We start from the raw sequence: 27,240 nt of genomic DNA on the forward strand, positions 1-27,240 counted from the left end.
AAGTGGAAAAATCACCAAGATATAGTAAGTGGAAAAGGCAAGGTGCTGAATGGTGTGTATAGTAAGATTACTTTTGTAGTAATTTAAAAAACACATATAGAAGATGGATTGATAGATGTAGTAGCATATAAACATTTTTTCCCCGAAAGGAAACAAAAAAGCCTTTAACAATAAATGCCTTTGGAAAGAGTAACTGAGTTATTATATTTGTACCATTTGGAGATACTTGGGCTTTAAAAGTTTTGTTTTCTTCTCCATGTTCACTGAGTTTTTTTTTTTAGAAAAACACTTTATTAAATCTTTAAAATAAAAACCCAATAGCTAGCATTTATTGAAGGTTCGTAATGAGTAAGGGACTGTGCTAAGCATTTTACATATAATTCATTATAGTCTGACATTAAATGATTAGCTCCATTTTCTAGGTGAGATGTTCGAGGCTCAGGTGAAATCACTTGCTTGAGGTCCCACAGCTAGGAAGTGGGGAAGCTGCCGTTTGAAATGCCTGTCCACCTCAATTCAGGGCCCTTGGCTCTCAACTACCAGGCTGTGCTCTTCTAATTGGTCTTTATATTCTCATTGCCTAATAAGAGTGAACTGGCAAACAACTGGAGTCTAATGAGGTAATGTATGTGAAAATACTTTTCTAAGTATAGAGATGTTTGGGGAGGACAGGCTGAGCAGCAGGAGGGAATTTAAATTGGGAGACCTGTCCACTGACCCCTAGACAGTCAGGATATTGGTGTTTTTCTTTTTCCCTGAAGAGGGGAGGATCAACGATTTTTTTTCTCCTTTAAAATATTATAAAATTATATTTATTCCCTTTTTCCTCAATAATACCTGATCACTGTTTTAAAATTAAAATGATATGGAGAAATGAAAGTCCTTTCATAATACCCCTCACTGATAATTAATGACTGTGTTTCAGATTATAATGGCTATATAACTATATATTGCACACACTCCCACATATTTTACATAAATGGGAGCAACTATATATTTGTTCAGTATATTGCTTTTTTTAATCCTTACAATATATCTTGGCCATCTTTTCATATCAGCACTTAAAAATCTACTTTTTTTAATAGCTGCACGGTATCTTATTTTGTGAATGTGTGTGTATGTACACATTATTTTTTAAATCATCTACTGAAGGACGTTTAAGTTACTTCCAATTGTTTACTCTCCTAGACGCTGCTGTAATGAATACCCTTCCTAAGAAAGTTTAGAAGGATCTTCAGACTGTGTGACATTTGTCTACCCTGTAGTCGATGAGAGTGACCCAATCGGACTCTGTACCGAGGGTAGGAGTATGTTTCCCTGCGGGGAGAAACGAAGAATTCTCTCCAAAATACTTTGGCCAACACAATCATATTAGAGTTGCCAACAGGTGGGACCACCTCAACAAGAAGGGCACCCTGTTTAGCCAGTTTAGTAACAGCAGAGACTTGTTACAATTGCTCAGCACTGATTGCTGGATCAGAAGAGGAATTTCCAGACTCAGTTACAAGCAGGGCTGGTGCAGGGCTGTGGATTCCCCCAGACAGTCTGGAGACAGCTAGCCAGGGAGGTGGGCAGCAGAGCTCCAAATCAGGCAACAGCACGTGTGGAAGCGCAGTGACCTACAAGGAGACTCATAATTCATAGACCAAACCTCTTCCAGCAGAGGGCAGTGCCTCAGATATCAGGTGGGACTCAGGCCAGCTGGAGCCAGAGCTGGGGACTTCGCGGGACAGATGACACCAACCCTAGGCTGAGGAGAAATTGAGCTAAACTCTCCTTTGGATACTGTAAGTGACATTGGGGAGTACTCAGGGAGAGACACAGTGGGACTTCACACTACTGTAATTTGCCTGTTGTCTAATGTCTAACAATTTGGGTTTGGTAATAAATCCCTATTTATACAGTTCAGCCATTAGGGCTTACAAGTAAGGGGATTTGGGGTCAATTTAATTCGACTGGCCACTGACTCAGGTTTCTGGGTGCATGCCTGAATCAAAAAGGGAGTGACATGCCTAAAATATAACCTAGGCTTCTGGGACCCTGGGGCTCTGTGGATCTGACACAAGGTTTACAAATAGAAAGTTAGCAGAGGGAAAGATATGTAAGAAGTACCAATTTTATCTAAAAATAGAAACTTAGTGTGTTTAACCCGAGTCCTTTGCTTCTGAATTCAAAGACTATGAAGGATGGCCGTTAAAACAAACTTTGACTTGGAAGAGCCAGCCATGCAAATTGCTGTGCCTGCAAATAATGAAAAGATTAAAAGAAGTTAGTCTGCTGGCCTAAACAATTTCCAATCAAGGCTTCCCTGCTGCGTAGCGGTTGGAATAAAAAATGGGGCAAAGCTGAGTTACAGTACCGTAAAGTGTACTTCTAATCCTGTTGTTTTTCGACCCTGGTGATAAGAAAGAAAGGAATGACTTTGGCATTTGCTGATGGAGACAAGGCAGATTTGCCAGATGATAAAAGTACCGTGTGTGTGCTTAATTATTTGTCAGGCACGGCTAAATAAAACACACCACAGAGGAAATCAGAACCATTAGCGAAGTCGAAGGCTAGTTTGCACGCGTTTCTTCGAAAAATGTCAAGTGGAAGAAATACCAGCAAAGAGAATCAACTTTCTTGGCTGTTTTATTTTCCCTTCTGCTTCTAGTCCGGAGATGTTTGGCGTTCTCCGGGTCGTTAGATCCGCCAAGAGTGGATCGAGTCCTCAGGCCGGGCTGGGGGCAGCTGAGACGCGGAGAGGCTTCCGCGAGGTCGGGGTGGGACTGTCCGCAGCATCAGCAGCAGGAACAGCAGCTGCGGGCAGCCGGGCGGAAAAAGGGAGGACGCCGGAGGTTCTGGGAGAGGCCCTTTGCCAAGGCCATAGCCCCGACCCGAAACCGTTCCCTGGCCGTCTCGCCCAGCAGGGCGCGGCCCCAGCGCCAGCCGGCTCGCCCTGGAGAGGTGGGACTTTCCCCACCGGAAGTGATCCCGTCCAGTCTCGGGGAACTGGGGCACCTCAACCAGTGTGTCAGGGAAACCCTTCCGGGTGTGTGCGGTGGGGGGGGGTGGGGGTGAGAAAAAAAAGAGGTGGGTTCGCCTGGAGTCCCAGCGGCCGCCGCCGCCGGACGGCCCCCGCCCCTTTTCCCTCTGCGAGCCGCAGCGCAGGGGCGGCGGTGAGACCAAGGAGCCGGCCGATGGCCATGGCCTTGGCGTGACAGAGCCTCCCGGGCGGCCGGGCGGGTGAGGACGGCAGGGTAAGCGGCGGCGGTGTTGGCGGCGGTGGCCGGGTCCGGGTGGGAGCCGGGGGCGGGGGGAGGGGAGGCGGCCGGCCGGGCCGCCCGGCTGGGGCGGGCGGGGGTCCGGCGGGTAACGCGCGCCCTCTCCCCGCCCCATCACAGGCCGGACGACGCCCGCGGGAGCCGCGGCCCAGAGACCCGTCCGGGCAGCAGAGACTGGAACAGAGCACACAGGCCCGGGCCGGCTCGGCGGCGCGAGCAGGAAGCGGGGTCCCTGGGCCCCTTTGTGTGAAGGGCGGGGGAGGGGTACGGGGCAGCCCCCGGCCGCAGGCTCCTCCGACGCCCGCCTTCCCGCGGGAGCCCCCGTCGGTCCTGCGGCGCCCACCCCTTCCCTCCGGGGGGCGCGCCTCGCCTCCCCCCACTCCGGGCTGCTCCGGGCTGCTCCGGGCTCGCCCTCTCCCCACGCCCCCTGCCTGGGCTTCAGTTCCTATAGGAAGGGCATTACCATCCCATCCCCACCCACCCCGACACTTCGCTCTTTCCCCTCCCCCTCATTTAACTTCCTCTTCTTCCCTCGTTGGGCCCTCGGCTGCTCTGCACTCTCCTCCCGGGTTCGCAGATTTCCGCCCACCTTCCGCCTCCCAGAGCCGCGCCGCAGCGAGCGGGGTGTAATTTTTCCCTCCCTCTGGTAGGAGTTGGGGAAGGTGAGACTCATGAGGGAATACAAGGTAGTGGTGTTAGGGAGCGGAGGGGTTGGCAAATCTGCCCTGACTGTGCAGTTTGTCACTGGGACTTTCATTGAGAAATATGACCCCACCATTGAAGATTTCTACCGCAAAGAGATCGAAGTGGACTCTTCCCCCTCCGTGCTGGAAATTCTGGACACCGCAGGAACTGAGCAGTTTGCCTCCATGAGAGATCTCTACATCAAAAACGGCCAAGGTTTCATCCTGGTTTATAGTCTGGTTAATCAACAGTCTTTTCAGGTAACCAAACCAAGTCTTGTAATTTGTTAGAAGGGGGTGTGGTAATCCTACACTTACTTCTGGTTTGCTTGCACCGTGCGTAAATGACTGTGTTTTGCTTTTGAAAGTTAGACATGGCGCATTTTTGAGGTTACTCCTGGCACGGAAAAGTATCGAGTTGTTTCTGTAGAGAGGACTAAAGTCTCAACCGTCAACAAATGTTTTAAAGTTATTTTTAAGTGAAAGAGAAGTGAAAAAGAAATGTCAGCTTGTGTATATTTAGCCTGGACAATATAGCCTTCTGAAGTTGCTTGTTCAAGTCAACAAGTCTTGGTTAATGTACTCAACAAAACAACATTTAAAAGATAATCTCGGGCAAATAGAGCACTTCAGAAGGAAAATTATTTGGAGCCGATTATCTGTTGCACAGATAACTCCTCTGCGTCTGCTTCCCCCCTCCCCCTCTCTGTTCTCAGCCAAGTCTCTCAGCCAGATTTATAAATCTTAGGGCTGCAAGATGAAGAACTCAAGACCTGCCTTCTAGGCATTTTACTTACTTGGAGCGTGTGAAGGGAAGTTACTAATTGAAAAGACTAGTACCTAGAATTAATAACGAACAAAAATCTAGAATGACTCTCCTTTTTTGCAGTTCATCCAAATCATTTCTGATAATATTGACAATATTTATAGAAAATATGTGGAACTGGGAACACTGAACAAGTGCAGATTTCTAACCCCCGGCCGGTGGCCGAACTGGAGGTGGTCCAATTTCTTCGGAAAATCTGTCGTGTCCTTCACTGGAAGACAGACTGGAGGTTTAACATTATTTTAAGAGATGCAATAAATGTTGCTATTTATTCCTTGAAAATAAATAACCTCATATTGACCCGTTATATTGACCTCCATTGATTTAGGAAATGGATATTTTTTTCTGCATTTAAAGGTGTGCACTAATGTTGCTTACATAAGAGACATTAAGTGCTTTAGCCAAGCCAATGTGCTAATTCCACTTTTCTTAGTATTTTAACTTAAAGTACTATAGTGAGCTTTTCCAGTAACCAGATATAGCAACTTCAGGATTTTTTTTCTTTTAAAGGTAATAATAAATGAAACAACGCTACTGTGACCAAACTAAAGTTCATTTTATGTAGGCTTAAATTCCAAAGCATTACTATTATAAAAGCATTTTTCACCAGAAAGTACCAATGTGCTAAAGGTGCTATTTGACAGGCGTTTTCTTTCTAAAGGATCCTTGGGACATTTGTTATTCTATTAGCTGACTCTCTTGAGGCTGGCAGTCTTTTGAAGGGTTTTTCATAAGCTATCCATTATAGCTACTTCTTTTATACACATAAATAAAGAGTGAAAAACTGCCATTATTTCAATGGAGACTGAAACTCTTTTAAGCCCAAATGCCGTAAATTTGGATTCTCAGCTGAACTTGTGTTTCCATAAGGACACAGGGAAAAGAAGCTTAACCTAGAAGACTGAATTGATATGTGATCAAACAAAAGTGTTACAAATGTCAAATAACCGTATGTTTTTGTAAATTTTCAGTCCCTTGTTCTTCCTTCATCCTGCAAGTGAATACTGTGCACTGTAACTATTCAAATTAAACACGTGTTATATTTAAGTCAAATCTTTTAAGTTACAAAAAAATCCAAAAAACTAATGTTAGTATTAAATCTATAGCATGTCTTAAATCAGTACTACCCGCCCCCCCCAAAGTTCACCCTCCTAGAGAATTGTTAAGGCTCTTACCTTTTGTAATTAATTGTAATTACTTAGAAAAAGTAATACATGCGGGAGAAAATTCAAGTTGTAAACCCGAACATAGGCAAAGGAAAGTTTGACTTCTTCCCGCCCAGACTCCCCCCTGCATTGTCCCTCCCAGGAGCTGCTCACTAGTGTACAGTAATTTCTAACATTGAAGTGTATTTTGAGGATAAAGGCATACCGTTACATTTAAAATGAAACATTGACATGTGTGAATCTGTTTTTAACTTTGGTCTTCTAGACACAGTGTGAATCTGTTTTTAACTTTGGTCTTCTAGACACAAAGCAGTGTTTTTGTTCCCACCTAAAACACTTTCTCTCAAGCGCTCTTGCTAAATGGCTAGGAATGCATAGATGCTGCCATCCTGTGCTAGGATAACAGGTGTTATCAGGAGTGATGACAAGCCGGCAGGTTTAAGGACATGGCCAGACACCCTTTTGTACAAATGGATTCATCATATTTGGGAATTTGCTTTTCAAATCAGTATCGACTGAGGGAAAGAAGTGATTAAATGAGTCCTAAAGTTAGTGTGCAACCTATGTTTTATATTCTTGACAGAAATCCAGCAGGTGGAATCTGGAAATTATCTAGTTGCTACTTCAATGGAGAAAATGACATTTTCTCTATTTGGGTGTGTGGTTTTATTTTGGATTCAGCGTTCTCTACTTACTGAAGGATGACTTCTTGCAATATTGCAATATTTCTTTTATGGTTATGCAAATAGCATAATTTTTTTCCTTTCTCTTTGTGACTGTTTACATAGGATATCAAGCCAATGAGAGATCAGATTGTCAGAGTGAAGAGATATGAAAAAGTCCCACTGATCCTAGTAGGAAATAAAGTGGATCTGGAACCAGAAAGAGAGGTTATGTCTTCAGAAGGCAGAGCTCTGGCTCAAGAATGGGGCTGTCCTTTCATGGAGACATCGGCAAAAAGTAAATCAATGGTGGATGAACTTTTTGCCGAGATCGTCAGGCAAATGAACTATTCTTCCCTGCCCGAGAAGCAAGATCAGTGTTGTACAACTTGCGTTGTCCAGTAAAAAAAAAGATAACCTCAATCATGGCCATACCGAGCAGGTTAGTTGTTGATGGAACCTTATGTTTTTGGTCAAGTGGAACAAAAAGCTGGGTAATACTAATAATACACATTGTGCTACCTTAAATTTCTTTATTTTTAAAATAGTATTTCCCTTAGCGCAAAATAGTCAACATTCAATGTAGAAAATCGAAAAAAATACAGATTAGTAAAATGAAGGTAAGAAATTGCCTGTATTCCCATCACCAAGATTTGTTTTTTAAAGCAACTTACTGTGCTTCTCTCTCTGGTAACATTCCTTTGGGGTGGGGTAAGTTAAAGGATGATACACCTTTCCCTGTTTTGGTGATGTAGCATCCAAAATGCATGGGAGAGCATCCAGTAATAATTTGAGAAGATGATTAGCTTTGTGTTTTCTATACTTTTCTTTTCTGGGCTGGAGAGCTGCTGTAATTGAAATCATCAATTTACTAATCACCCAAGTGCTAGATTTACAGGATGATTATTTAATCAAGTTAATCTGTACCTTGCACTGGAGGGACTTAAGTGACCTCTGATAATAATAAATTATAGTGCTACAATGTACCTTGACTTCATTATGAATATATGGTCCAGATGAGAATCTGGTGAAATCATCTGTGATGTGTTTAGAACGGACAGTCCCAAGCCTAGGAAAATAATGTATTCAGTTTAATAAATAATGGAGTTAATAAGAACAATAGTAAAATCTTCAAACCTTTCATTGGGCTAATAACTTAATAAAGGTTTTTTTAATGAATGTGTTTTTGGAAAAGTAAGATTATATAAAATTTACTGAGCATTTAAAATGAGATTATTTTATTCATGTCATGATCTTTTAATCTAGATTGTAATTGGGCAGATAGTCTCACTTAGACAATAATACTTAGATTATAAGATAAGACAACAAATATCCTGGATGACTGAGAAACCACAGAAAATGCCAGACTAGCCTGACAATATCAGGAATGGAATTGATTGTTTTGAGCCAAGACTGACCTCAAGTCTAAGAGGCAGTGTTGCAAATGGCAACAGTCATTTCAGATTGCAGAGATGATTCCTAATCAAAGGTCTGGCTTTATATGTGCTCCCTGGAGAAAAGACTAACAGTCCCTAATTTATCTTTTCAGACAAGATCTTCTGTCAGCTGGTGTCATCTTTGAAAATGAAGGATGACAACAGTGCTTTATTCAAAATGCTTTCACTCATCAGTTTTTGAGCATACCAGAATGAGATGAAAACACATTTATTGTCTTACACCTAGCTCCATCTGTTACCATATAGTGTCACTGTGCAGACTGTAGCCCAGCATATGTTTTGTTGATAGCATCACACTTGCAATATAGTTTTTTGAGGCAGGAACAGGCCTATGTAGGTGATTGAGTCCAGGGTTCTTGATACCACAATGTCTCTTCTTAAATTGTAAGCCAGCTTCAAGTTTGAGCAAGTTCTGTGTGGTGTCGCATCTTTACCGTTATGCTCTACTTCTCTATCTGACACTTTTAACCAGGCAAATGACGTAAGTGTGTGCATTTTAGTTTTATCATCTTTATAAAAAATTAACCAGCTCCTGCAAAATGTTCCCAGTTTTTTTCTGTCATTAATGTAGACAGCTATAGGAAGGAAACTGAATAAAATTGGTCTCACATGTAGAGGGCCACTGTCTTATTCAAATTGGCAAATGAGTAATGTCTAAAGCTATTTTTAAAGATTTCTTATTCTGAGTTATTTCTGAGTTTATTTCATTTTGCAGCTTGTGTGATCTAAATTACTTTTAATCTGTTTCGTTACCTACACGAATGATTAAGTAGACTTTTTAATATCTCAAGGAAACTATGTTTATATTTTTTGTTAACTAAGGTACTGAAATCAGAAAATATTAATAACAATAATTGCTCATTTTTATAATAATGGGTTAAGTTGCCTGTGTAGTTTTTGTTTGGTTTTTATAAGCAGAATACACAATTGAAGGTGTGAGTCTTGAAATAAAATATCTAATCAGCTGGATTTCTGAAAATGTTATAGGGAGTCCCCTGACCAAGATCTTTTAGAACAAAGCACACTATACGCAGTGGGTTTTTTTGCTATCAAATAAAATTGAACTGATGTGCACAGGTATCTGTAATTGGAGGTCCATAAAGTTTGTGGTTGTGCTTGCTTACTATTTATTTGAAAAAATAGGTGATGGATTCTGAGTCCTGTAGCTTGAGTCATAGAGCTCTGAAGTCTACCAGTCCCAGATTCAGATTGAAGATCAAACTTTGACAAATAAAGGTGATTTGGGAAATGTTTGTCCTTAATATTTATAAGAGTACCTTGTCCAAATTAGAGATAGTAAGACTCAAGTGAGTCAGAAGAACTGTGATTGTTGTAAGTTGGTTTCTCTTAATTGAAAGGGAAAATATATTAATGTTCTAAGCATTACTGCTGATAATTCCTCACATTTATTTCTTACCACCCTTCAATTTGAGTCACCAGTCTGTTGCCCAACACCTGTTTATCTGCATGGCTCCCAGGATTGTTTCCTCACCTTTCACCCTCCCACTGGCAGTAATCTTACTGTAAGTCTGGAAGCAATGCCAGATTCCTTATGCACTGCTTTCGTGGCTGGTTTCCTTACTGACCTGAGGAGCCTGCCACCAACTGCTTTGAAGGACTTTGTTTACTATGCAGCAGAAGTATAATAGAAACCCAGGTCAGTGTTGCAGCCCTGTCTTGGTTTTATTAACTGTATCATCGTTCCCCTGTATTGGTGTAAATAGTTGACATTAGGCTGTTGTGAGATACTGTCGTTGAGAATGATGAGTGTTTTGTTAATAATCTCATAATACTATAAAAGAAGTAAATCACAGTGCTGTGGGGTTTCAGGGAAAGGAGAGACCACGTTCAGTTAGAGCAGGTTCTCAACATTCAGGACTCTTTGCTGTAGCGACCATCCTGTGCATTGCAGAATGTTTAGCAGCATCCCTAACCTCGACCTACTAGATGCCAAGAGCATTCCCCCCGCCCCTCTGTCGTGGTGAACAGTAATATTTTCAGACATCGCCAGGTGTCTCCTGGGGGGCAAAATTGCCCCTGGTTAAGAACCACTGATTTAGAGGAACCGGGGAGCAGTAGCGTTTGAGTCAGGCCTTGAAGAATGGGTAGGATTTGAGTGGATGGGGGGAGGGGTAGAGGTGATTTCCAAACAGAGGGAATGCCAGAAAGAAAGAAAATAATATCCTAAAAATATTCTGTTAGGGAAGTACAGTAAAGTTATTCCTTAAATGTGATCATTTGGTAAATACTCTTTTGGCAAATAGAATTTTTTTAAAGATTATTTTTTCAAGGATTCCTGTATCTCAGTCCAGTATTGACAGAAATTAATATAATTATTTTTTAAAAAAAAACAGGAATAAAAGAAGGTGTTCTTACTACAGCTTGAAGGTCTCCTGCAGGATTTTATCCTATTTTTCTCCGTGTATTATGGACGGGTTCTCTCGACGAGAGTAAGTGGTGCATAAGAGTACCAAACACCGGGAATCAAACTGAAAGAACAAAGATCATTATTTATGTCAGCCTCAGTTCATTATATATGTCAGCCCGAAGAAAAAGGGAGATTCTTGATTCAAGACTAGTACATCATTTCACGTGGCGGCAGAATGCCCGGGATTGTTAACAAAGGCTCCTGAAAGGCTGAACCATCTATGAATGTCATTTTAGTCTAGCTGGCCTTACTATTTCTAAACACAGTGGAATTGATTAGCATTTTCAGGTTTTTTTAAAATAAATAAATATGTGGAATCAGAATTGTTTCTAATCTTTTTTCCAGCTTTTAATTAGATATGATATGCCGGGGATTTAGCAGATGTGAGGGGGAAATCATGAAAATTAAATCACATTTTGTACTTTAAAATGCTGGCATTTTCATATCCAAGTTAAATATTAATCATGTCAGTAAAACACTGGGGTGGAATTCTATTGTTGAAGTTACAGTTTAGATAGATACTTCCTTTTTCCCCCCTGCCCTATCTTGCTTATCACTTTGGAGAAAATAGCTTACTTTAAATGCTCGTTCGTCATCCAGTTCACATAGTGAGCCAGAATGGAGCCTGTGACACAGCGGCCCTGAGTGGAGGAGAAAGCATTCCTTGGGGTAGTGTGCACCATATAGATCTGCAATGGACCTGGGGGAAAAGGGAAGAACAGAGTTGCCTTGTCCTTTCTGCCCACTAATTCTCCCAGACCTTCACTGACCCCCACAAGGTTCATGGTTTGGGACTGTTCAGGGTGGATAGGTGCCTAGTTAGACCTGCTCTGGGTGTGGAGGTGTCTGTGATTAGAATGACTCTTTGTATATCTGTTCCCACTTTAACTGCTTCCTTTTAACCTCAAGATTAGGCTTTTATTGCAGAATAAAATGCATTTGAGCCATTCACTTTTACTCTGTTACCTCTCTAGCTTAGAATGAGCCATCAGTAGAATTAACAAAAATTGCATCATGGAGTTGGAGAATTGCCACTGAGGAAGTATTCTAGCCATACTTCAGGAAAGATTCTCCTCGTGGGAGTACTTCTCAGTGGAATTCTAAAATCCAGAAGATAATATCACCAAGAAAAACTTAAATCCTGTCAGCTGTTGGAAAAACTTATCCTACTAAAAACATACTCCCAAATTCCTTTGATTAGCCACAGTCTTAGGAGTATGGGATTCAGAAAAGCAATTTAGAGTTGAGGGAAGCAGTGCCCTACCTGGTTTAATTCAAAGCTAGCAGCTCGGATCAGATCATTGGGCTCACACTGCTGCTTATTATCAGTGGGCATGACCATACTGTTTGAGATCTCAGAATTGAATTCATCATATTAATTTAAACTTAGAGATTTTAGGTCTAGGACGTAAGAAAAATAGCTTTTCCTTTTTACCCTGGGTTTACTGTAAACTTTTAGTGTGCATGTTCTCCTTAAAGCACGGTTCACCTTCCATTTGAGGATTCTATGCCATAGGTTCAGCTTCTGCTCTCTAATGGGTGACAGATGAGCACTTTTAATGATCCTGTAGCTCTCTCACTCCACCCCCTAATAAGCTTCATGAGTGTTATGCAAATTACAATGGAGAAACAAGCAAGATATTTGACAAAAAACATAAACTCTATCAACAGAATTCTGGCCTAGTGCTTTGCTAATATAATTAATATTTAACTTGGATATGAAAATGCCAAGTAAAAACGGGAAAACGAAATTTATTTTTTTAAAAGTTCCTTTGGTTAAGTCCCCAGAATATCATATGTATAAAACTGGAAAAAGTTAAAATTGATTATGGTTGCACATTTATATTTGCTAAAAAGAATGCTAGTAAATACCATTGTATTTAGAAATGCTAAATCCAGCTAAGCTAGAAAGGCATTCATAAACTGCTAAGCCTTTTAGGAGCCTTTGTTAATATCCCAGGCATTCTGCTGCCACGTGAAATGATGTGCTAGTCTTGAATCAAGAGTCTCCCTTTTTCTTCACGCTGACATAAATAATGATCTTTGTTCTTTCAGTTCTGTGTTTGGTACTCTCGTGTACCAATTTACCCCACTTGGGAAACCCTATTTCATAATTTCCTGAGCAAAAGGTTTGGACTGTTGTTTGGGATTTTTTTTTATTCTTTCCTAACAAAATCTAATTAGAAAAAAGTAGAAAAGTGAAACCAGTTAAGCAAGAATTTGAGCAGAAGCTTCCAGCGTTCAGATTTGTTGGGTGTCTTGCTGGAAACTTGAGAGTAAGGACGAGCATCACTTGGGTTCTATCTCACAAGTAGCATGTACTTTTGCAGTGTGTCTGGATGTGATATCCTGGGAGTTAAAAAGTATGACTTTGACCAGCTGCCTTTAAAACTTCTGGAATGTTTTTTAAATGAATAAGAGTTGTTAGTACACTGAAAATTTTGCTTTCATAGTGTGGAGCAGTAGCATTTACATTTTGCATTCAGGGAACTTCTAATCTGAGAGAGACTGTACTTTTGGCTTCATGCAAGCTTTTGCCTCAGAATTTATTACTGCAGAGAATTAAAATTTATTACTCTCTGGAAAAGTAGTTGGTATTAATACTTTGTTTAATGGTATGCCTCATATTAATACTGTTGAATCTGACCCGGGATTTATCTATGTCTCTTGATTTCACTGGAGTATTGTCATCCTGTGGAATGTGGATAGACCAAGTATTAACCAGGTTTTTAGAGGGTGGGAAATAATGCATTTATCACATTTTATTTAATGTAGATTATGGTTAATAAGCTGGTATGTATTCTTAATGTTTATTTTGGCTAGAAATAATTACTACTTCCTCAATTTGATTTCAGAGAATGCCTGAACTATTAAATCATCCAAGTCTTCCCTATTTAAGAGACATATTCATATTTGGAAATCTTAAACTCTTTATAATTGCTTATTTTGAAAAATGTGGGTTAAAATTTATAGTCAAGGGCTTCCCTGGTGGCGCAGTGATTGAGAGCCCGCCTGCCGATGCAGGGGACACGGGTTCGTGCTCTGGTCCGGGAGGATCCCACGTGCCGCGGAGCGGCTGGGCCTGCGCGTCCAGAGCCTGTGCTCGGCAGCGGGAGAGGCCACAGCGGTGAGAGGCCCACGTACCGGAAAAAAAAAAAATTAGAGTCAACTTACTAATTCATGTTAATTGACGAAAGTCTGATCTGAAAAAGAGTCCTCACAATGAACTGAGTATATAATGAAATACTGTTGTGTTCAAATAGGTATAAAAATTGAAATGAGGCCAAAAATTAAAAATATAAAGGTCTTTAATTTGGATATCAAAGGCATAATCCTGGTCTTTTCGAAATTTATAACGTAGTTGAGAAATGAAAAAGTTACCTGACGTTTGACATGTAAGGCGCTTTCACATAGTACCTTATGTGATGTTTACCACAACCCTGTCAGGAAAGAATTTTTATCCTTATTTTAATGATGAGGAAACTGGACTTGTCCAAGCTTAAATAACCAGTGTCCTAATTAACAACTTGCGTTAATGCAAAGAAAGTCTTAATTTTAATTGGAAGAAAAATTTTTCTTTAATAATTTCTGAAGAGGCAAACTTTTATTCTGTTTTTCCTAATGTGTTTAGGTGGCAGAATTTCAATAATAATGAGAGACGTTCTTTAAAACTAATCATTTTTATGATATAGCTGCTAATAAAGAGTTCTCTCAGGCTCTTTGAACACTAATAGATGTGTAGCTGTCAAATGAAATTAAAATTTTGCATGTATAAACATTGGTAGAGCCCTAAGATGATCTTAAGTTGGTTTCACTTGGCATTGTTTCATAGTTGCTATTCTACTCTTTGTTTCTGGCTTTATTTAACAATTTTAATCTTTTACACTAAAAAATGTAATTCCATTCCCCTAGAAGCACTTTGGTGATCCAGCATATTTAAAAGACATTGTGTCTGAATGATAGATTTTTTTCCCCCTGGTATTAATTAGGAGGGCAGAAGTCTACCAATTCTAAGAGCAGAGACTGAGAAATCTCAATCATAGGAGAAGCTTTTATGGTTGGGAGGATGTACTGAAGAGGGCAGACCAGAGTGGGAAATTTGAACTACTGCTGTCACCTAGCATCTAACCCAAGTCGGGGTACCTAGTAGATGCTTGATAGCTAGACTTTGATTGAATTACATTCTCTTATTTTAAAATCTCAAAAAAAACCCTAACTTTTGAAGTTTTGCATATTGTCAAGTTAGTTCATAATCAGTATACATTTAATTCTAATACTATTTCCCAATAAAAACATGAAGAGATCAAAGTAGAAGTGACATTTGCCACTTTTACACTGTAAGATCTTTTAAACATGTAATAACATTTTTAATATTGTATACTTTATAAAATATAATATTTTTAAAAATAAAAGTTACAGTATATTACATCCAGTGCATCATTATAGTGTTGCTAAAATTTAATGATTCTTTTGGACCACAGAAAATTATTTTTGCTTAAATTTATGGGGAACACAGTGAAATTCCACTTTACGATTCTGGTACCATTTGCATGTGTATAGAGATCTGTTGTCAGTGTTTTCATTTTAAACTGTAATCTATATTTCTACATTTTAATGACATTTTAATCTTAATTGCAGATAAAACTCAGAGGAAATTTGCACAGATGCTGCTTTGGAGAACTTTACAACCTGGGTTGCAGAACTGAGCCTTGGTAAACCTGTCTCTATTACAGCATGTTGCCATACATCTAATTAAGTGCATAAGGTCTTTGGCCTTCAAGATCCATTGACCTTAAACAGGAATGCTTAGCACGTTTACCATATGTTTAAAATCTGTTCTTTATCAATCAGTCCTTTTGTAGCTTTCTAAGTTCTTATTGATGGCTAATATGCAAGAATTAATTTTTAATATTTTAATTGATTTCTTTAATCAGTTTCTCAACTTGTATTTATTAAATACTCAAACTCAGTATTACCTACTCAATGCCTTTTAAAAGAAAGTTATAATGGAGAAAAAATTGAGCCTTAAACAAATGGTTACTTCTGTATATTACCTCGCACCAGTGCTTCATTCTATTTGTAAAATCTTTCTCCTTTAAATGGTTGGTTAATACTTTGAGCCTTTGTTTACGTGTGGCAGTGTTGTAAAAAGAAACTAAAGATCACATTTTACCTGTATGGATGGAATATCCCTTTTCTTCAAGTGCAGTTTGTGATGTGTTTTTGTAATTAAAATGTTCTGAAAGTTACAATTGATATTTGAAATTGACTGTAGAGCATTTAGCTGAAGAGTTAAGTATTTGATTCCATTAGGTTTTCACATGTGTTAATCTCATTTACAGCATCAAATTGCAGCAGTAACATTTTCCTTTCTGTGAAGTTCTAAATTTAGTTATGACCTACTTAGCAATGCCTTTGAAGAGGGATATTGTATCCATGGTAAATTAATTGTATACCTAAACAGAGATAGCTCAGCTTTGCCTGTCAGGCTTGCAATTGACATCTAGTAGACTTCTGCACATGTAAAATTAAATTCAAATAAAATCATATACAGTTTCTAGTTCTTAATATTTGTCTTTCTGAGTAATAGTTTAAAGCAATATTTGTTAAAGTTTTCTTGCACTATCACAATTGCTTTTTAGTTATTTCTCAAGAAGCATGTTTGTAGTAGAGACAAAAATCTGTGTAACAGGAGGGAGGATAGCGCCAAGTCTCTGGGCGTTTTGTTTTTGTTTTTGTTTTTTTTGCAAATGTGCTTCTAATAGCCATTGCCTTCCATGTTGTTTACCTAATCAGCACATTTTGTCTGAATACTTGAACATTTTAACAGTAACACAGGTATAGAAGCAGAAAGAAAACTTATAAAGAGTAATCTTGTGGTTCAGTTTTAACATCATGACGAGCGCTTTTTCTAGCAATGATTTAAAAATTTTGTAAGTTTGACAGTATTTTGTTGTTGGGTTTTTATTTGGTTTTAGTTGTGTGCTTTTAATTTGCAGAAGTTAATAACTGCAGCTCACCTACTGCACCAAAGTTCTCGATTTTAGGAGCCCAGCTTTAGTCATTTGAACATGCTTCTAAATAAAACAAAACAAAAAAAACCAAAACTATACTTTTGATCTATAATAATAGCTCAATAACTTTGTCAAGGAAAGCTCTAATATATGCAGTGATGGTTTTTGGAAGGGTGTGGCAATTTTAAATTTATATTGTGTGTGATGTTCAAATAAAGTGTTATCTACATTCATGTGATTTATTGGTCAGCATGACCATTAATTATTGCGTAGAAATTAATTAAACTTTGATTTCCTTTTTTAAAATCGTGTTGCATTTGATTCCTGATCAAATTCCCTCAAAGTGAACTCTTGATTTTAGATTTTGAATTTTATGGTGAGATTGTAAGGGTGGAGGCAATTGAAACTTTGTTTCTTATTTATAAACTGCTTGAAATGAATACCTAATTTAAGTTTGCACTTTAACACCAAACTTAAAACCAAACACTCAGTTCAAAGTAGGTTAGGTGATTGTGGTTCATCTTTATTAGCTTTGTGAAATTCTAAAGGAATCAAATAATTCATAATTTAAATTTTCTGCAGATGGATTTTTTTTTAATACAGTGTTTCTTTCCTATGGATAGTTCTCATTCTCTTGCTCTGTCTCGCTCTCTCTGTCACTGACCTCAGCAGCAAGTTTAACTTGAATTCACTTAGGATCACAGGAATCAGGGGAAAGTGATTTAAAGGTGGTTTCTCCAGCACATTTTAAGAAAAGGGACCAAAAGTTATTTTAGCTTCCTCAATAGATTGCATGTCAAGTTGCTTATTAGGATAATAAATTAATATTAAATGCAATATATGTCTCGTCTTTACTATGGCATCTGTTTAGGAGTTGTTCAAATCACTGCAGTAGGGCTCTGCAAATAAAATCATGTAACCTATTATCATGGATCTAATGTACTGTAACTTTATCAATGAAAGGTAAAAAATCTCGAATAACAAGTACAAACATTGAACAATGACCTATAAAGATTTGTAAAAGTAAAATTTTTCCAATAGATTTCATTCTTGTCATTTTGTAAGACGACCCTGCAGTCCACCTGTTTGTAACTTTTTTAATAAAATAGACATCTGTATTACTGAGGTTGTTTTCTTGAATTATTTGGTGTATTACTACTTGTTATTTGCTAGCTTGTAAATCTCATAACTCAAAGTCATTACTTTTTATCAAAATGATAATGTGTATTGCAGTACATGTTTAGACAAGTTAAACATTCACTTGTGTCCTTAGTCACCATTCTGGCATATATGGGGAAAAACTGAGATATATCCTAAAATGTAATATTTAATCAATTGAATAACTTATAAATAAACTAGAAATTAGAAATAATGGGTAAAAAAGTATAATGTATATGACTTGTCCCAAATGGAGAAAGTGGCCCAGCTACAAATCTGGCTGGGAATTGTCCATGTGTAGGACTTTCCAGATGATATTAAGCAATATAATTAAATTCTGAAATAATGAATTAAGAAAATTCAACACAATTATCACTTTGTTTTGTCCAGTGAAAGGTTTTGCCAATCACTTTAATTCACTGCTTAACCTAGTGTTTTTAAATTGTTGAACAGAATAGATGTTTTAATCTCAATGTTCTTTAAAGCCACATGTTTTCTTTGAAGTTGGACAGTTCTGTCTGTCCAAATGTATTATGAACTGGACTTTTTTAATTGTAAAAAAAGGGCAGATTTATATACCTGTGTCATAACATACAGAAGATATTATGTTGTTTATTACCATCGATTATCAGTCTTTAGTTGGGCTCTAAATACCCCATATATGCCATACTAGATGCTGTCCTTCAAGTCCAAAAGCCCTTTTCTACAAGGAAGGCTCTCATGACTTCAGAGCCCTCCCCCTTTTTTTCTACCGAAGGAATAGCATCCCTCATCCAGCAAGGTCAGCATTTTTAACCAAGTGAATAACAGAGAGAGAGGGTGGAGTAGGGTAAATGCCTGATGAGCCATATCAGTAGGGTACTCTGTCACAGCCAGGTCACCTTTATATCTTCACCTTTTCTGCCCTTTTCATGTTCTCATCTGGGGAGAAGATTCATCCTCCAGGACATAGCCGCTTGTGTGGGTCAATATCCAAAGCTGTAAGACTTCTCGTTCAGATTTAAAACAGGGACAGTTTTTAGATAGGCTCCTGCTTTCACATATACTTATCTCATTTGAACCTTACAGCTATCTGGTGTTTTGGACTTTATCGTCCCCAATTTGTTGTTGATGAAACCAAAGCTCAGGAAAGTTGTGACTTAAGATCATAAAGGCAAAGTCAAATGATTAAAATGTTGAGGAGGGTACTTTGGGACAAGGCTTAAAATTAATTCATCATTGGGTAGTGTCAAATATGTGCTGTTAAAATTATAAGCTCATGGAAACAACACAAAAGACACACAGCAAGAAATAACTGTTTTGAGTCAGTGTGACAGTTCATATGTAACAAAATACTATGCGTCCTATTTAAAGGTAATGTGTTTGTTATATTGCTAAGAGTTTATGTAAGACATAAGCTATTTTCATTATAGCTATTTTTCTTTGGAAAGTCAATGTCTTAAATCAGAATTTGGCAGTCTTTGGCCGCCAGGCAGAATCCAGCCCAGTTAGCAGTGCCAAAAGAACTATAGTTAGATTTAGCAGCTGTATCCTGAATCCATTGCAGAGTTCAGCTGCACCCTTTTTCTACCTAAACTTAGCGTTTGAATGGAGGACCAGAAGTGCAGTTGATCCCAGACACATCCTTTGTCAGCAAACAAACCTACTTCAGTGCTTAGGCATTGCTCTCTATGGCCCAGGCTGCCCCATTCACAAACTCAATGGTCCTGTCATTGTACAGGACCCATTCATCAGTTTTCTCCCATAGACTGTGAGCTCTCTGAAGGTAGGGCCTTGCCTAAGTCACTTCTTACCTCTAGTGTGTTATAGGTGCTCAATAAATATTTTATGAAATTATAATCACAGAACCAGTATGGCAGATGGGTGTTGACTCTTTAGAAAACTCTAACCCTGCCATTTCCTACTGGTCATTTTCATTTATAGCAGGTAGTATGGGAAATGCATTTTCTTCCTCCACCTTCCTGCATCCTCTGCAGCACTAAGTTGATTTTTTTTTGCTCCTTTGTTTTGCTTTCTGTTTTTGTTTATGAGAGAAGTAATTGTTTCCAAACTCATTTTCAAGAGAGATGTATACCATAAAGAGATGGTCCATACAGGCATACTGTAAATATGGACGGAAGGGCCTTGAGTCTAAGATTAAATTCCCCCAGAATCTAGGGAGGAGAATACAGTCAAGAAAGAGTATTTGCTGCTCATGCCTGGATTTCCTCTCCAGTAGATTTCGAAGCTGACCCAGACCTGTCCCAGCCTCATTCTTAGACAAGTCAGAGAAATGTTCATATTGGGTCCCCCAACCTCTCAAATATTTCCCCTTAATGAGGCAATAATTCCTATTCTCTCTGCAAAATCTCAGGCGATTCCCCACCTACACCCCTACAGTCATCTTCTTGGCCTTTCCTTTAATCCTTGTCCCCATTCCTTCATCGTACCTACCAATTAACTTGTACCCCATGTAACCAAACTCCTACCCTGCCCCCTCCCTTCTTTCCATAAGACAGTTTTATGAGTAATAAAACTAATGGAAGTAAAGATTTTTTACTCTGGTTCCCCCAACACCAAGATTCAGTCTCCAAATCCTTTGACACCAGTAGTTGGAGACATTTTCAGGTTGGCCTTAAACCAATGTCAGGTTATCCCCCAGATGTTAGTCCCATGTATGTGCTTCAATATCAATGATCTGTGCAGTCTGCCGTGTAACCAGAGACTCCCAGATGCCCCAAAAAGCCCTCCAGGAGTTGGCTCCTGAGGCTCTAGATACTTTTACTCATGCTGTAAGCCTCAGAGAATGCCCTGGACTTAGTAGTTTGAAGCTCCTACCAGCTGCTGTAAGCTTTAAAGTTTGGAAGGGGGATGTGAGGGAGCGAGGGGCTTAAGCCCATCTGAACTTTCTCTTGGACCTTGAAAGTGGACAGGTGTGAAGTCTATAGTTAAGAAATGTAAGGATCTCTGGGGGTTCTGACCCTTCAGTAAATCCCAGTTTGGGGGTTCATTGTTTAGGAGGGAGCCTCAGGAATCCCTTATACAAGTGGGCATCGTTTTCTCTGGTTTCCTGCAGTCCCTCTTTTGAACACTTGCATGGTTACCCTTAGAAAAATCCCAACCAAAGCATAGACATTATGCCATGCCCCCAGGATATCTCTACAAGTGTTTTGGCCCTTTGCTCAGGTCCCAAAATATATAGAAGTAAATGGGGGGTGTGGACATTTAAATGGCAAATGCAAGGCTTTATCATGCTGCTTGGTTACAAGCTGAGTCTGGTGGATGCTTGAGTCTTCTGACCACTATGGCATGGCAATCGAAACCCTTGTTCTCTAACCCAAGAGAAGTCTGAGCTGCAGGCCTTTGGCTCTCCAGCTGGCTAAAAAGAATATTTTCAGTGACCGAGGGATGGAAATCCGACCCAGAAAAGAGTGATATCCATTTGACAGTAAATAGTTGCTTGGTGGGGAAGATAACTATTCCAGACAAAAAAGGGACAAGAAAATCAACACCTTTATTTAACTTCATTTAACTGAGTTTCTATGTATATGCCAGGCACTGTACTATGAGGCTGAGTTTACAAGAGGAATGTGATATGACTTTATCCTCTGGTGGAGCTTACATTCCAGCCTGGGAGACAGCCCTACGAGCAATAATTATGAGGCAATATGCTGTATGCTCTAATATCAGCATGTACCAGATGCCAGGGAGCCCAGAGAAGGGAAAGGATTTGTGTATCCAATATTTTCATCATGAGCATCTTTGCCATAAGAATTTTTGCCACAAACATTTTTGTTGCGTAACTAACTGGCCGTAAGATAATTTTGCCATAAAAGATAAAATAACGAAAAATAAAAGAGGGGCATTGAGAAAGACATAATGAAACATGAAAAATAAATAACAGAATTAAAAGGACCACATTTTCACCACATAACTAATTGGCTGTAAGCAGTTTTGCCCTAAAAGATAAAATAATGAAAAATAAAAGAGGGACATTAAAGACAACATAATAAAGCATGAAAATGAATAAAATTTAAAAGACTATTGCAAAATACAAGAAAGCATTTTAAATGTGTGTAGATTCACGGCAATGCTACAAAAATAACTGATTTTATTTTGTGGGTTGTACGTTAAGTACTTGTCTTCCAAGTCTTCTGTTCATAGTATTTTTTCCTTTTTTCTAACTTGTGGATTCCTCTCCTCGTTTGGCATTGAACTTTTTCTTTTTTGCTAAAATGTCTTCCTTCATTAAGAGAGGTATCAATTTTCAAATGCTAGGATGCATATCCATAACAGAGCTCTGGGGGCTTCCCTGGTGGTCCAGTGGCTAAGACTCCGTGCTCTCAATTCTGGGGGCCTGGATTCGATCCCTGGTCAGGGAACTGGATCCCACATGCTGCAACTAAGAGTTCGCATGCTGCAACTAAAGATACCACGTGCTGCAACGAAGATCCTGCGTGCCACAGCTAAGACCTGGCGCAGCCAAATAAGTAAATAAATATTAAAAACAAAAACAAAACAAAACAGAGCTCTGTATTGTGTTGTGAAAGCCTCTACACTGTTGGGTGTTCTTGGCATGTTGTCACGTGTCCCTTGATAGACATTCCAAAGTTCTATGGGAAACTCAGGTTCAAGTCTGTGCCTTTGAGGCCCTTGGCCTCTTTCTCCTCCAATACAGTGTGTTTAAATAAGAAACTAACTCGGTGCAAATTATCATCCATCATCTGTCAGCTCCATAAAGCCATCAATAACATCACTAATTGGAGGAAATGCATTTCAACTAGTTGGAACCAAACTGTCAAACCAAAAACTGTCAACCAGTGTTTTTAATTTTTCAGGGCAAAATTGCCTTACAGCAAATTAGTTAAATGGCAAAAAATGCTTGTGGCAAAGATGCTTAGAGTGAACGTAACTGGAAGTGGGGTTTGTTCTCCCTGTAGGGGGTCAAGGGAAGGTCGAAAGAACTTGCCTTATGAGTTGGTTCTTGAAAGCTAAGGAGAAGTTTGCAGTAAGGGCATTTCAGATAGACTTTGTAGGAGGAGAACGAGAAGAGATGTGGAGCCCCAAATGTGCCTGGTGGTCTTGGGAGCCCTCTAGTTAACAAGGATAGCAAAAGGGGCAGGCTGGAAAAAGGATGGGAAGGAGGGATGAAAGATGAGGCTGGACAGCAGCACAGGCTGGATTACAAGGGTCTTGCGTGCCGTGCAGCGATGGGGAGCCACTGGCAGGCTGCAGCAGGGCAATGGCAGGAATGGATAGGTGTTTTAGAAGGATGCCAAAGTGGAGGATAAATTGGAAGAGGATTCTGGGGCAGGGAGACCTGTTAGACCACTGCAATCATATAAACAAGAAAGAACAAGTGCCCTAATAGGGCAAAATCAGGATGTCTTCAAAAAATGAAGAGATGGTGATAAATTAATATGGCCTAAGATAGGGACTCAAGTCACAAATCTGCTCATATCACATTCTTCAGCTTAAAATTCTCTCATGACTCTCCAGGATCCACTGCCCTAAACAAGGGAGTTCACATTCCAACTTGGTCTACCTCTCCAACCTCATCTTTTTCTATGCCTCCTTTCATAACCTAATCTCCAGTCCCCATGACCCCAAACTTTTGCTGGTTCCCAAATAAGCCCTGTTCATTCACATTTCCATGCCTTTGCAGGAGCTATTCCCATCATGGGCAGTACACTCTCCCCAAATCTCCTCCCTCTAGAGAATTCTACTCATCTTTCAGGACGTAACTCATACCTCATCTCCACGGATCCCTGATTTCTGTCTCATTGCCCTCAGGCAGAGACATTCATTTGTTTCTCTCTTCCTCTTCCTGCCTTGACAGCGCCCAGTGAGTACTTATCACATTATTTCACATTTATCCATTTATATATCTGTCCCCCCCCAAAGACAATCAGCTTCTCTTAGGAGAGAAATGGATCCTTTGTCATCAAGCCCAGCTTTTGATGCATAGAAGGATTCAATAAATGCTGAGTGATTAAGTCAATTTTGGCGGTAGAACTGACAGGACTTGATGTGATTATTGGTTATGATGAAGAGGGGGAATAGAAACTAAGTAGTTTCTAGCTTGGGTAATTGGACAGTCATAAATAATCTAGCTTCCATAGAGCTTCCCCTGCCTCCAATCCTGACCCACTATAATCTTTCCTTTACGAAACAGCCGGAGTGATCTTTTACAAATGCAAATATAATCCTGTATCTCCCCCTAGCCAAAAGCTCCCCAAGGGCTCCTTATCACTATCAGACTGAGCCCAAACTTCTTAAGGTAACATGGCCCCTGCCTATTTGTCCATCCTTATTTCCCCCACTCTGTCCTCACACCTTTCCCTTTAATATCCTGTGGCTTTGTAGTTTCTTGCATATACTCTCATGCCCTTGTTCACTCTCTTTTTTCCTTCTGAAACCCCTTGCCTCTTCTTCTTTGCCTATCTCCTACACATACATCGAAATTGCTTGTTTGCCTCCCTTGGCAAGAAAGTAAACTCTGATAGGGAAAGGACTGTGTCTTGTTTACTAGTTATTCTACAACCTATCACGAAGCAGACCATCAATAAAGATTTGTTGAACTGAGTTCAACTGCATAGATGATGATACTATTAACAGAACTGTCATATAGCAGCAACTCTTGAAAGGCTTGAAGCCATTGAAAGGTCTTTGAATAAAAAATTCCATCAGAATGGTGCTTCACCAAGATGGCTGGAATTGAGGTATGGAGAAGAAGTAGGAGGGGAAAGGGTTAGAGACGGTTAAGGAGAATGTTGCAGTCATCAGGCGAGAGGTGTTAGAGGCCTAAGGTAATGACAGTGGAAATGGATGTAAATGAGGGGATCTGAGAGACATATTACAGTGGTAGATTTTTTTTTTGGCTTGCAGGATCTTAGTTTCCAGACCAGGGATCAAACCTGGGCCCCCTGCAGTGGAAGCGTGGAGTCCTAACCACTGGACAGCCAGGGAATTCCCTACAGTGGTAGATTTGACAGCAAATATATTATGAAAGTCAGTAGATCCCACTGTGGGCCTGTGTTGGTCTTCCATCAGCACTTAAGGCAAAAAAGAAGCAACCCATCTCCTTTGTGAACAATGACACTGCAGTCTTACTCATCGGAAGAATGTGGGCTTTGTGACAGGGCCAAAAAAATTATTAGCAGCACAGAGGACATTTATTGAGTCTACATTCAGATAATGTATTTGGCTTGGTCCCCTCCACTCTTCAGTTTGCCTTCCCCCAGCTTGTGCAGTGAGAACTGATATTTCTAATGCTGTCCTTCTGAGCCTTCAGGCAGAAAAGAAAACCAATGATGGCAATAGCTTCCTTTAATAGAGTGCTGGCTTGCTAAGTGTCAGATGCTACACATACATACTTTCATTTGTTTTCCACACTAAATCCTCCTTCCAAGCCTATGAGACAGAAATTATTATCCTCATTCTCCAGATGAGGAAAATGAAGCTCAGAGAACCACAGCTGGGTCACCTAACGACACAGTCATTTTGTTCCGGTCTGTCTAACTTCAATTGCATGCTCCTTCAACTACACCAGTGGTTCTCAACCTCAGCAGCACATTAAAATCACCCAGGCAGTATTTTATTTTCTCTCTCTCTCTTTTAAACAACTTTACTGAGATATAATTCACACCGTACAATTCACTCATTTCAATGACTTTAATATATTCACATATACGTGCAAACCTGACCCAAGTCAATTTTAGAACATCTTCATTACCTCAAAAAGAAATCCCATACTCATTAGCTATCACCCTGCTATTCCTCCATCCTCCACCCCCAGCCCTAAGCAGCCACTAAGCTACCTGCTGTCTTTATAGGTTTCCCTGTGCTGGACTTTCATATGAATGGAATCATATAATATTTGGACCTTTGTGACTGGCTTCTGTCACTTAGCATAATGTTTTCAAGTTTCATCCAGGTTGTAGCCTATATTCGTCCTCCATTCCTTTTTTGTGGCTGAATAATATTCCATTTTATGGCTATACCACATTTTGTTTATCTCTTCATCCATTGATTGGCATTGGGTTGTTTTCACCTTTTGGCTTTTATGAATAGTGCTGCTATAAACCATTCATGTACAAGTGTTTGTGTGGATATATGTTTTCACTACTCTTGGGTATATGCCTGAGAGTGGAATCGCTGGTCATATGGCAACTCTATATTTAATCATTTAAGGAACTGCTAGACTGTTTCACCTGGAGAGTTTTTAGACTATACTAATGCCCTGCCCACCCCACCCATCACTTACCCTCTGAGCAAATGAATCATACTCCCTGGAGTTGGGTCCTAGTTGATTCCAATAATCCCCTCCCTCAACAGATTCCAGTGCACACCCTACATGGAGCACCACTGCACTATACCATGATCTCAAGTATATTTGCTATGTGACACTACTGAGGATTATCTATTTTTGAAGAATTATTAACTACAAGGATTCAACAAGAAGCCAATGCTTCAATATTTATTTATTAGCTAAGCCAACCACCCTGGTGACTCATGATTCTGGGAAGAGAATGTTTGACTAGAACGTTCAAGGCTTGTAGCTCTCTTTTCTGTCACCAAGGCTAATCTTCAGATCAGGAAGACTGGAAAGCAAATATTGAGCTGGATTTTTAATGTGCTGAGGAGGCATTGCTTCTACACACTGCTGGTCACAGTGCCTAGAATGACACCATGAAAAATTCTTTCACTGGGGTCTGGAAAAATTATAGGTCTTCGAGAGTTCCTTAAGAAACTGCAAAGCTCCCTGGTAGAAAGGAAATTGACAGGAAGGGAGAGAGAGCCAGGTGGACACATGACTTCTTTTTGGCAAGAGGCCAAGGGCAGGGGAATTGCCAGGAAGGATTGCTTGCCTGCTTTCAGCCCCTCTCTGCCTTCAGGCTGTTCCATGCTCCCACATTGCTGCAGGGTGAGATACTTTCTGACTTTGCCAGCAGGAGACACTGGGTACAGGCGTGGAGTGTGGGGCTGGGGATGGGTGAGGGGGGGCCAAAAAGACACATCCTGGATTTCATCATTCCACCCAAGTCCCCTCCCTGTTTGGCCCAGCTCAGTGCCTGGAGATTAACAGCTGAAGATTTTCAAAATATTTCCAGGAGTATGTTTACAGCAAAACATGTTGAATCAATTGCTAATTATGAATTCTCTGTCCACTTCGTATTGCTTCCAGGACTTTGCCCTGTTGACCCTTTTTCTCAATTCGTCTCAGGAAAAGAAATGCCACACTTTTGAGAATTCAGCCATTTCTCCTTAGCAACATGGGGTCTGTAGTTTAGGTATGTACAAAACACTTTCACATATGTTTGTTACAATTTTTGACCCTTAAAAAACTTTGGGAGATACTATCATCTCTATTTACAGATGAGGAAACTGAGGCTTAGAAACAGTTAGGTGACTTACCTAAAGACACACTACTAGTTTTAGGCAGAGATGGAGCTAGACCTTGGGCCTCCTAATTCCATGTTCTTTCTGTTCTACTCTGCCTAGATGAATATCCACTATGCCTTAAGAAGCATCTGTAAGTGAAAGAATCAACCCCAAATTTAATTTTGTGAGTCTTTTTTCCCTCATATTTCCCTAATCCCTG

General features: G+C 39.8%; 1 protein-coding gene across 10 annotated transcripts; it reads left to right on the forward strand.

The window, feature by feature from the left end:
* Positions 1-1,731: 1,731 nt before the first annotated feature.
* Positions 1,732-17,620, forward strand: RAP2C (RAP2C, member of RAS oncogene family). 10 transcript variants are annotated; one of them, XM_060137677.1, is made up of 6 exons: positions 2,655-2,946; positions 3,841-3,949; positions 4,047-4,207; positions 6,727-7,042; positions 8,150-9,714; positions 10,412-10,808. In XM_060137677.1, exons 3-4 carry the CDS (start codon positions 4,133-4,135, stop codon positions 7,003-7,005), a joined length of 354 nt encoding a protein of 117 aa, XP_059993660.1. In that variant the 5' UTR covers positions 2,655-2,946; positions 3,841-3,949; positions 4,047-4,132; the 3' UTR covers positions 7,006-7,042; positions 8,150-9,714; positions 10,412-10,808. The 10 variants fall into 10 exon arrangements, with proteins under 10 accessions (XP_059993655.1, XP_059993660.1, XP_059993661.1 ...); XM_060137678.1 differs by having other exon boundaries at positions 2,656-2,946; positions 3,841-3,925; XM_060137675.1 differs by lacking the exon at positions 2,655-2,946 and adding an exon at positions 3,034-3,239 and having other exon boundaries at positions 3,384-3,949.
* The last annotated feature ends 9,620 nt before the right edge of the window (positions 17,621-27,240 follow it).

This window comes from Lagenorhynchus albirostris, chromosome X, assembly GCF_949774975.1.
Source record: "Lagenorhynchus albirostris chromosome X, mLagAlb1.1, whole genome shotgun sequence".
NCBI classification, from domain to species: domain Eukaryota; kingdom Metazoa; phylum Chordata; class Mammalia; order Artiodactyla; family Delphinidae; genus Lagenorhynchus; species Lagenorhynchus albirostris.